General features: G+C 30.1%; 1 protein-coding gene and 1 long non-coding RNA gene across 2 annotated transcripts; one reads left to right on the forward strand and one right to left on the reverse strand.

Moving 5' to 3' along the window:
* Window positions 1-1,327: 1,327 nt before the first annotated feature.
* On the forward strand, window positions 1,328-12,028 carry LOC146530746 (opsin, ultraviolet-sensitive-like). The gene is made up of 3 exons (XM_085199595.1): window positions 1,328-2,016; window positions 10,406-10,536; window positions 10,787-12,028. The coding sequence occupies exons 1-3, from the start codon at window positions 1,451-1,453 to the stop codon at window positions 11,800-11,802; spliced, it is 1,713 nt and encodes a 570-aa protein (XP_085055721.1). The 5' UTR covers window positions 1,328-1,450; the 3' UTR covers window positions 11,803-12,028.
* LOC146530747 (uncharacterized) lies at window positions 6,992-8,258 on the reverse strand. Its single transcript, XR_014878854.1, has 2 exons — window positions 7,975-8,258; window positions 6,992-7,370 (listed from the first exon to the last, which is right to left on the reverse strand). It is a non-coding gene; the product is annotated as an uncharacterized LOC146530747 (long non-coding RNA).
* Window positions 12,029-12,487: the final 459 nt, after the last annotated feature.

Here is a 12,487-nt window from a genome sequence, read left to right on the forward strand (position 1 = left end):
GGAAAACATAGAATGTGTATTTTTATAACACTCGATGACGGAAGTATTTTTGCTCCTTGTGTTCTACATTAACAATGAAATTATATCCAAGAACTTAAACCATGTAAAAAGAAAGTTTTTTAATACAACTTGATTTGCATCCTTAGCACGATTGCAATACCTGGACACCCGCTGGAAAGAATTATTTGAAGTTAAGTTACGTCGTGTACTTTTATTGAATAACACCCACTTTTATTACATTTCCAGAACTTTCTTTTGTTTACAGAACTACTAGTAAGTACATATTGCTCGGGAGATTGTCTTGTAATTTGGCAACCGACTTAATCCTTGATGGCCAACGTGTGAGTTCAATTATATCATATATTAACAGGTTCACACGCCTTTGTTTGTATTATGTGTTGAAATTCGATTTCTCGTAACATTAATGTCAAAATTATACTCGTATGTTTGTTAGTATAACGCGTTATATGAAGTTAGACGTTATTCTAAATGAAGGGATGTAGCTTACCAACTGATATCACTAGTGAAACCTAGTTTTAAGACACTCCGTTGTGTGGCGACACTCATTTATTTATTGAATATATAATAAATATCAAAACACTACAAAAAGTAAAAGAAAGATTAAACTGTGATCATATTATATTATTTCGCAAAGCACGTGCACGAATTATTTACTTACAAAAATTATTATGAATCTTCATTTAAAATGAAAATAACCTTCACAGTTCCCAAAATAATAATATTTACTATTACAACAAATTTCTTCGACACTTCTTTCCGCAACCTATTTTTATTATGAGCGGGTCGTAATCTTACACACAAGATCTTTCTTTAGCTGTTAGATAATTATATATTTTAAAATACTATTTGTATCCCCACATACTATTTGTTTATTTTAGTGAAGGCAATAACCATAACTATAAATTACGCAATTTCGTGGTAAATGTAAAACGATATCTATATAATTATTATAATGATATTATTAATTAGTAATAATTGTAAGGGCCAATCAGAAACATAATCCGCTTCACGCTATATCACGCATATTGCAGGGTAGGCAGAGGGAACCTAGTGTTAAGAAACTCTATTTCCCACTTTCCACCGAAATTTCGAGATCTTTTCAAGAAACATATAATTACTTTTTTTCTTTCTTCTTCTACCTTAAAAGCGACTACGTATGAGTATTGATAAAAGAATATAATTAAATTATATTATAATTTATTTACTAAACTCGCCAGTAATCCATATTGCACATAAACTACAGCGAGTGAGCGTCCAGACGGTTTGGGATTTCCTACGCGCTTTCAGTATCTAGGAAAACATTTCGCCTCGGGACGCCATCCGTGCGGCCGCCCTGTAAAATTTTCCCGCGATTTTCTTATACGTTCACCCAAAATTTTAATTAAAAACAATAGTTACAAACACATTTTTTTTTTTCAATTAAAACAACATGTACCAAGCCATAAAAATTATTATCGTTATATTTCTAGTCGAATTAGAGTGTATAAAAGTTAATACGCTGCCGGAACCAACAAATGATATCAGTGCTACATTTAACAAAACTAATATAAAGGAAAGTGTTGTGAACTATTTAATGTCATACGAGTCTTTTAAGTGTCACAGTGAAATTATGTGGCGTTGTTTCAATTTGAAAATGTGGAAGAAACGCAAAAGAGTCGCTCTTAGTAACATAACGGAGAGCTTATTAAAATTAAGAGAGAAGAGAACACCAGCTGATTTCAGTACTGAATACGTCGTGGCGGCGAACACTGTCACTGATAGTATAACTTTAAAATCTGATAGTATATTAGTAGAAAGCTTCAAACGACAATGGCCTTTGCACATATGGCGACAATATGGACTATTTACTGATGATTTCATACAACATATCAATCCTCATTGGTTAAGATTCCCACCACCAGACCCACCAGTGCAGTATACGCTTGGGGGGCTCTACATCGTGATGGCTGTAGTAGGCTGTACAGGAAATACCATTGTTATTCTCATGTATTTCCGGTGAGTACTATGGTGTCGTATTGGGATAGCTAGATTAAGTGACAATTGGAATAAACATTAAGTAAACATTTTTCTAATTGTTTCTAATTTTTTTTTAATTCTTTAGGGTAAAAACAGTTTGAGATTTTAATGAACATTGTTTAATTTTTCCCACATCAATTCAATTTTAATTAATAAGGGAAATGGGAATGGGGAATATTTACCTTGTTAATACGTTGGCTCCTGGCCTCATGTCGGTGCCCGCACCGGTATATACTATAATGTATTAAATATGAGGCATAAAATTTAATAACATCTAAACCACAAGTATTCTTTGTTTTTTTTATTTTTGTTTTTTATTTATTCCTGTATTCGTATTTAGTAAAGAAAAGGTTGAAGTCGTTCAAAAACCAAGAATTTAGAACATAAATCGAACATAAATAAGTTTTCTTCATCTTTCATTTTATATTTCCTAGGGATTCTCCTTTTTTCTATAATATTACATTTTCTATTGCTACCTATACTCAAGAGACATCATTCGTTCCACAATAAGATATATCGTGTTTTATTAAGCGAATAAATATTCTTACGAGACCGTTTTTATCTATAAAAGAAAGCGTAAAAATGCTACATACAATCTTAAAATTACTACCAATAAAAAATAAAAACAAAAGTTGCATTAAATTAAAAGAAAAGTAAAAATACTGACATAAGTAAAATGAAAAAGCCTATATATGTGTGTATAATAACTCGATCGACGGGTCTTCTATCCGTTTCACTCCTCTTGCATTGCGAGTTGAATAGCGGAACTCAACGCTGGCCTTTGCCTCGTTACCGGAATGAGGATAATGAAATTTTAAATATTTAATTTCCTCGAGTAGGAATTGAACCCACAATATCACCCATTTCTTCATTCTCTGATTGATTTTCTAGTACATACTTTTATTTATATGGTGCCACATTCATTCTAACTAACTTTGGTTACTGGTGAAATTACATAGAATACATTTATATGCTATATTTAACAATTTTAACATGTTAAAATTATATTTGCAATTTGTAGCAATACAAATATTGCCTTACGTGGCGTTAATTTTTTCAACTCTAGAAAAATTACTATAAATTGTCATAATAAATTATGATAACTAGTTAATAAGAAATTCTCACTCAACCTACTAGTCCCTACATGAAATCTGTGAAATGATTTTCTATTAACTTACTAAAATATGCATTTGTAGCAGTTATAATGTCATTCAACTGTCTAACTTTCTTAACCACGTTAACGAACCCTAATCCTTACCGCAAGGGATGACAGACGAGCCATTGTACATATATATATAAAATATATAATAACCTAAGTAAAATATGACATATAGTTATAGTGTAAACTTGTAAGTTAAGGTTTTTTTATTAATTTTTGAAAGACTGAAATAATTTTATTATTTTTTTACGCTCTGGTGTCGAGGCAAAGCGTGGCGTGGTGTTCCCCGACTCTACATTTAAGAATCATTATGACACTTCAGAATTCACATTTAATACTATCTCTCAAGGTTCCCTCTGCCCACCCTTCTAAGTATAAAATACAACCTAAAGCTAAAAAATAATATATATAACGTACAAAACTTAACCAATAACTATATAAAAGAAAAATAAATTTCTGTGCTTTTTTATAATTGTAATCCTGTAAATAAGTACAAATTTTTTTAGGAAAGTCCTATATGGTATACCTATACACATGAACATGAATATAATGTTGGAAGATCCAACATATACTTATCTCATAAAAGTGGATTCACATAAATCTATTGTGCTATTGGAAACAAAAGATCGTCCTTCTGAGAAGTTAAGCAAATAGCGAAATTGTTAATGGTTCTCATTTTAATTCTCTTGTTCGATTACTTGATAAATAATTCAACAAAAATTTAAGATGTGAGAAATTAAAGATACTTTTTTTTTAAATATTATTAAAGTATGAAAATATGACTGCACGAGGCGTTTTCGAATCTCACCTGAATAAATTTATTTATTTAGCGAACGTAATCAAATTTTCCAGACTTTATTAGGCTAAAGATTGAAAATACAAAATAAAATATTTTGTATTTTCAGTCGTAAATATTCGTCTTTTTGGAGACTTGGTCTCGTCTTACTGTATATGGATTTCAATTTATAAAATTAAACTTTATGGTTCATATTTTATGTGATTATCAGACTTGTTGATCAAATGTTTATTAATGGTACTGTCGCGAAGCAGGCGGGACGTGTCCCATGATACGTAGTGTGGCAGTGCCATTCAATTATATATTACATTTTTTTATTAATACCATACCACTACAGACACTGAATCAACTTAAATGAACACTTATATAATATATGTATATTACTTACCCCCTATTATATAGCATCTAATTAATAAATTAATTAAATTATATTTTATCAAAATATTCTAATAAAAGACGTTAATTTCATTGAGTGTCCAATATTGAGTAAATAACAAACATTTTGTTCTTTTTCATTGATCGTAAAGTTAAGTAAATATAACGTATATTTTTATTTAATAATCAATCATGGTACATTTTGTCTCAAAGATATATTAAAAGTAAATTTAATTCTTATATATATTTTTATAACAATCAAATGCCTACCAATTTTGGTACTTAGTCTTTTTATTATCTAAACTCGAAACATTTGAAGGTCACAATGAAAATTTATTTTGAAGTTTTGTATTTTTAAATTTAAAGATGAAAGAAATTGTTAATTAGACTTTGGTAGATATTTGAGACAAAGTTTAACTATTTGTTGCCTTGAATATTTAAAGCTCTTTTTTAATTAACTAAAAGCTACAAAACATATTAAATTAAACAACCACCAACAGATACGAAAAATTATAGTGGACTAGCAATCAGTAACGTCCAAACTACACAAACATGATGATTGGATCTTCGATTGGAAAGCTATGACAAAAAGCTTTTCCAAATACTTATACTTCTTCTTAAAATTCTATTTTTCTTTATTTCGTTTGGAACTCAACATGCTTCGTCTTAGTTTGTATTAAAAGGAAACTTGAACGAAGTAAATTTCAACTTCCCTTTTGCTTACTCTTCAAAAATTAAAACAAGCCAATAATAAATATTTAATTACGAAAATCACTTAAATTATATCCAAATTATATGTGATTCCAATTATTTAAGATGTTTTTGTAAATATATTTATTCGTGCGTAAACACGTAAGTCGCTTTATTATTATTCTGCCATGGAACTGTTCGATATACGTGACTTTTCAGTGTGTCAGGCTGCAAGAGTTATTGGTTGCCATATGTTTTGTAGAGTTTATTTTATACAACAACGATCAAATAATCTAAACGCTTTTTTACTTTATATTATTGTAGTAAGGTCACAATATGTCCAGCTATAAATCTTTATACTTTAAATAATAAAATAATACTTTTTTTCATATATGACTTTTAAAATAAAAGTTATTTAATAAACACCTTTACGGTCTACTTGTGATAAACTGTAGAATAAAATTTCATCACTTTTAAGCCTTTGGTCAATATTTCAAAGTTTACCTAATAACAAACAAAAAGAATATCTTAAAACAAACAAACGTGTTTTAATTTTATTGGAAGTCATTATGGATTATTTATACACATTTATAACAGAGGATGTAAACATACCTATTACAAATTATTTTAAAATATTGTGAAACGAAAAAAGAAAATGTAAAAAAATATAATCATGTATTTGACAATAAAGTAGTCAACAATTAATGAGGCTATTCTTTTTTTGAGTAAACCAACGTTTGACTCACTAGTTTTTATTATCCAATAGACTAAAGTAGTTCTTTCATCTTTCAAAAGAAAAACTAAATTTTTCAACAGTTGCTATTTTATTACTTTTCTATATAATTACGTTATAATACTTTCAAAAAAAGAAAAAAAAAAATGATATTCGTCAACATTTGTGTTTTCGAGTATATTATTAACATGGAATGACTTACCTGTATTTAGGGGGCCGTCAGATGAAAGGTTAACAAACCATGAAAAGTCGACTTTATAGGCAACTTGAAAAGAGATTTGGATATAGGTTTTAATTTTTATAAAAATAAAATATATATTATTGAAGAAAAAAAATCATTTTCAATGTTGTAAAAACATTCTATAGTATCTGTATAACATATGACAAGCGCTTGTCTATAACAGTAATGAAGTTTAATAATAAATACATGTAACTGGAATGGCTGAAAATATAAACAGACAATAAATAGTTTCAACGATAAATTTTCCAGAACCAATTTGTGAAACGTCTATTCTTAAATATTAAAAAAAAATTGAAACAGTTATAATATTGCTAGGTAGCTCGTAATGATAATAACTCGTTATGACAATAACTTGAATATAGCTTTTAATCTATTATTATATGCAATATAGTTTTCGTAGTAAAAATAATAATTACAATAAAAAATTGGTAAAATTGTTAAATATATCGAAAAGATCACTTAGTTTTGTATTTAATCAATTAATATTTTAGTGTTATATGAATATTATTTTAAATGAAAACATTATTGATAATAAAAATATACAAATTGTTTAGGGACTTGTTTAGGGTTATGTTATTAGGGGCTAGCTAAGGGGCGCGAGCAAAGCCGCAATTATCTTATATTAAAATAAATCCAAGTAGTAAAATATCAATTACGATTATGCACAACTGTAATCCTTGTAAATTTTAATTAAAATATATTTTTTTATTTTTCCTCCCGTAAATTTTAAGTGATTCGGCAATTTCCTCAAAAATAAAAACGCTTATTGAATAAGATCCTAATGAAGTATAATGAGTTTAATATAAAAATAATTAACTAGGCTATTCTTTTTTCATTAGCAAAGCCTGTTGAATTTCATTATTTACTACACAATTAGTAGGGTACAAAAAAATCGAGCATCTTTTATATACGGAAGCGACTTGTTTAGGTAGAAATGACATACGAATAAATACAACTGAATAGGTTTTTAAATTTTATTTTAAAAATATATATTACATAATAAAATACATATTTTGAATTATTATATATTTATTTATGGGAAACTTCGTAGGACAAACATATTTTAATATATTTTCATATAAATAGATACACGCAGGTACATTTGCATTATTAAAAGCTTACAAAAGTCTACGTAACGTAGTAATTATTGTACTTAATAAGCTTATCAAAGTTTCTCGCAGAACACCTTCAATTCTCTGAACATCCGATGTAGTCTCCTTGCCGCTGTCCACTTGCACCAGCTGTTTTAAAATATTTGCAATAGCAATCTGTAGCGACGATAATAAGTGGTTAAGCGAACCCGGGCTTGACATAGCTTGTACTAAGTTTACAGGGCCAACTGGAAACATACATTATTTAATAATAAAAGGAAAATTATCATTTTTAATTAAATGGACATTGAAGTAAACTAAAGTAAAAAGTTTCGTAATACGCAGAAAAGAAAAAAAGAATCAGGAACATTTACACTTTAAATTGGAAGATCCCCGAATACATTAGATATATTTATGGGCTGATTTTAAATTTGCGATTCTTTAATAATATTAGATTTGCGGCCTAAATTTTAAACACATGGTTACAAATTTTATAGTCCACCATGATTCTATCTGGGTCCAATTTATTAATGAATGACATCTCCTAAGGCGGAAATTATATTTCTTGATTGATTTATCGGGATATATTTGCGTTACAAACAAGTTATTTATCTTCTTCGTAGTATTAATAAATTTATGATTATATTTGCTGATATTTTTGTATAAGTTTCTTGATTTTTTAGGTCAAAGATCACGTTGATGATTTATATATATTTATATATTAGCTAATAATATTGATGTAGAATCAAACTCACTTAAGTCCTGAAAATCAAATATTACTGCTTGCGTATAACAATAAAAATATATAGTATGACATATATAAGTATGACATATAAAACAATAAATACTGACCATTATTCAAAACTTGTTCGGTCGCTGCTAAGGGTAAAGCTCTTTGAGATGGCTGATTGGAGAAGTCTGTAGAATAAGGTTCTGAAGTCTGAGCACACCCACAAAAGGATGCCACAAATAAAAAATAAAAATATAATAGCATTGTTAAGAAAAACACAAGATGTTCTATACAAGTCTACTCTTTGTTTACGTATAAATTTTGCAATGTTCCTTTTACATTACATATTTATATTCCATCAAGAATTAAAATAAATTGTATTGTATTTTGCACACTGATAACAAGTAATTAGTTTCATGATAATTAATAAAAAAAGTCTTTTTATATGTAAATACAAAAGAATATATACTTTAAGAAAATTTAATGACTTATACACAGAATATACTTTTATTAAATAAGCGAATCAATTTTACATTTTTAAATATAAATTATTATAAAAAAGATACATTTAAAAATATAAAAAAAAAAAACCACACTTCCGAGGGCGGGACAAGGGTCCAAGCCATCGGTGGCTAGGGCTCCAGAGAGAGGAACCGCCGCACAATACGTGCCGTCTCAAGTATTACTGCCTTCTGTATCCGGTTCTTGATCCAACAGCTAAGCGATAGCCTCTTAAGGTGTTGGTCGAGGCTTTTCGCTATTAAACCGTTAACCGAAACCACTATCGGCACAATGATAGTCGCATTGACATCCCACATGGCGGTAATCTCATGGGCTAGGTCCAAATATTTAGATTGTTTTTCTTTTTCGGCCTTCACGAGATTTTCATCATGTGGGATAGTAACGTCAACAATCACTGCGCGGCGCGCCGCTCGGTCTACTAGTACTATATCAGGTCTACTAGTACTATATATATATATATGACTTATTATTATTATTATGTAGTTAATGAGTTTTTTTCCAACAATGCAGCTAGCACTGTTAATTATAAGCTATACTCACTGCGGGTAAGAAACAATGTAGAAGTAAATTAAGATGTTTTCTCTACAAGTTATTTTTCTGTTGTAAATAAATATACATTTTGTAAATTTGTGTATTGATTATGCATGGCTCATTAAGTATTTCTCTAATTTGCAATATTCTTACATCGTACTAATTATCCATTAAGGCAACACAAAAGAATTTATGAATATTAATATAATTCGCTACGTGACACTTATGGAGATGTTTTAAAGATAACAAGTACTTATAGGCAAAAGAAGTTGTTTAGGCACGGCACTATTAAAAGAATGTCAAATAAGAGGTCAATAGAGTATATAAATTTCATATAAAATATCGCTATAAGTGCCCTTCAAAAATATTTATCTTCTATATATATAAAATCGAAAGGTCACTCGCTCACTCATCACGAAATCTCAGAACCTACCAGAGCTAGGAGTTTCAAATTTTACATGGATGTTATTTATAGGACGTAGGTGCTCGCTAAGACGGGAATTTGCAATATTCGACTTCTAAGGGGTTGTTTTTGGGGTTGAAAGTTTGTATGAAACTTCGTTACTACAAATGCTAGGAGTTTCAAATTTTGCATGGACGTCACTTATAGGACGTAGGTACTCATGGAGATAGAAATTAATAATAACGGAGTTCACGCAGGCGAAGTCGCGGGCGCTAGCCGCTAGTACTGTATAAACACTAGAACTCAATGTAGTTTATTAAATAAATAAGCAATTCCTATTGATTGCTAGTTGTATGATGTATCTAAATGTAATTCATTGATTTAAATTTTATAACTAATTTATAACTGAGCCGTGTACTTGTATACCTAATACTGGAAATTTACAGATGGTTCAAAGATAAACTGTTATGTATCTTTGCAAATGGGGTAAAATTATTACTTCTGAGTTTTACTCATTCCTGTAATATTCAAAGTTAACCACATGAACCTTGTGTTCATTACTTTAACAATAAAATGTACCTTTCTGGATCGCGCTACGACATGTGAATTTTAATTAGATACAAACACTGATGTACATATATGTGGGTAAATAGATATTTACAACATATTTTAATTATTTTAAACATTTTTTAAATGTTCAAAATAATGAATAAATATCATTCTCTCTTACTAAAAGATAATTCTTAACAATTATAGAGGTGATATCAACAATAAGTGTGTGTGTATGCTAAAATCAACAAGCGTATAATTTCGATGCGACTTAGTGAAAATGTTTAGTAGTCAAATTTCTAAACGGTTGGACAGTTTTCCAGATTAATAGAATATTTAATTGTTACGTTCAAATTTTTATATTTTTATTATATTAGTGTTTTTCTCACTTTGAAATAACTGAGTAGGCAGTAGGCACCTCTTTTATATTTGTTTACAATTTATATTTAGAATTAAGGACTTTTTCATTTCTAAAAACAGGAAAGTGCAAATCTACGTAATCTTGAATCCGTAGATTAATTTTAATATAATATAATTTTTTGTTACAGATGTCGAACGCTCCGCACACCAGGAAATATTTTGGTGGCTAATCTCGCTCTGAGTGACTTTTTAATGTTGGCAAAAACGCCAATTTTTATCTTTAACTCATTCAACCTTGGCCCAGCGTTGGGTAAGTCTGGTAAGTAGCTATACATTTATGTTTGTTTATGTTGAACAGATTGTTTTAACACTATGTTCTTTCTACTTACCCTGCTGATTGATTAACATTAAAAATACTTTAAAGAAAATTTAAACGAAGCGGGAGTTTTATGTTATCTAAAAAATATTTTCCATCCTAAATGGTGACTAAAACTTTAAAAGTTTAAAAAATATTTAAAAATATTTTGTGGCAGATTAAGTATGTTATTTTTTAATTTTCTTATTTCCAGCTTGTGTACTCTACGGCTTCGCCGGGGGATTAAGCGGTACTACTTCAATAGCTACTCTTACTGCCATTGCTCTAGACCGCTACTGGGCAGTGGTACATCCGCTAGAACCACTCCGGGCGCTGACCGCTATACGAGCTCGCTTGCTGGCCGTGGGCGCGTGGTTGTACGCCGGTGTTTTTGCTGCGATACCGGCGTTAGATATCGGATATGGACAATATGTTCCCGAAGGCTTCTTAACGAGTTGCAGCTTTGATTACCTCACCGACGAAATTCCTCCGCGTTATTTTATTTTTGTATTTTTCTGCGCCGGATGGCTTGTACCGTTATGTATCATATCATTCTGCTACACAAGAATCTTGCATATAGTAGCCGGCAAACGCAATATTGCAACCAACAACCAAGAACAACAACTTTCTTCTAGACATGTAAAAGAGCAAGCTAAACGTAAAGCGGAAGTCAAATTAGCAGTTCTTGTTATTATCGTTATTGCCTTATTCTTTATATCCTGGACCCCGTATGCCGTCGTGTCTCTACTCGGTATATTCGGAAAAAAAGATGCCATAACGCCAGTAACTTCAATGATTCCAGCATTATTTTGTAAAACGGCTGCCTGTATTAATCCTTTTATTTATATTATTACACATCCGAAATTTAGAAAAGAATTTCAAAAACTTTTATTTAAAGATAAATCACGAAGAATGACGGGAACATTTAAAACTGCCGTTTACACTGAAGCAAGCAAATTGCACAGGCAAAGCAAGGACTTTAGTGAAACAGATGTCGAGGTCATTGAAATGAAAGACATTCCATATAATGTATCAAAATCTAAAGGTCACAATAATGTGGATACAATATCTTCAAAAGTATCACAACGAGAAGGGTCACAAAGATCACAACGGAGTGCGAGCATGAAAAGTTTTGAAGAAAATGTGGTAACTCCACCGTCGTGGTATACCAAGCCGGAGTTTTCAAAGAAGAAAAGCTTTCACCGCCGTTTGACTAAAAGCACGTTTTAGAAATACTTAGATGTGTATTAAATAATAAAAACTGATTTTATATTTACAACATGTCACAAGTAGAAAACGTACACGCACGTTTAACGATGTACCTGTTACCTAGATGTTAAAGACCAAAGTTCTACGATACAATTACACATTGTAGATTGTAATATTTTTTAATTCATTATTTATTATATTATTATCTATCATCAAAATTCTATATTACTACATGTATTTTGTTATAACAAATTATTATATTACTAAAGAATCTAAAAATATTGGTTTTATTTCTCAATTCTTAATAAACAAAATGTCAAAGATATAAAATGTGTGCCTGAAGAATGTCTCAGTCAAAACGGAAAATAAACAAAACAACAAAATTCATAATATATTTTTGACAACATAAACGTAACTGTAAACGTGACTGGTAGTGAGTTCGATTCCCACTCGAGGAACTGAAATATTTAGTAGGTATATCCATTTTTTTAATTTATTTTTTCAGCTTTACGAAGTATCTCGCACACAGCAGGGTAGGCAGAGGGAAACTAGTGTTAAAACATTCCGTTCCCCACTTTCCCCCGAATTCTGAAGACATTGCGTGTTGAGTGGCAGAACTCAACGCCGCCTCTTTGCCTCAAAAATGTAAATAAATATTTCACTTCCTCGAGTGGGGCTCGAACTCACAAACGTCGTGTTACAGTCA

Source organism: Heliconius melpomene, chromosome 16 (genome assembly GCF_056956725.1).
Source record: "Heliconius melpomene rosina isolate 202511_hmr_F chromosome 16, ASM5695672v1, whole genome shotgun sequence".
Taxonomy (NCBI): Eukaryota; Metazoa; Arthropoda; class Insecta; order Lepidoptera; family Nymphalidae; genus Heliconius; species Heliconius melpomene.

Coding starts and splice junctions, on each gene's coding strand:
- LOC146530746 (XM_085199595.1), top strand. CDS start 1,451: ATGTACCAAGCCATAAAAATTATTATCGTTATATTTCTAGTCGAATTA. Junction 2,017..10,405: donor GTTATTCTCATGTATTTCCG/GTGAGTACTATG, acceptor TTTTTGTTACAG/ATGTCGAACGCTCCGCACAC. Junction 10,537..10,786: donor CCCAGCGTTGGGTAAGTCTG/GTAAGTAGCTAT, acceptor TCTTATTTCCAG/CTTGTGTACTCTACGGCTTC.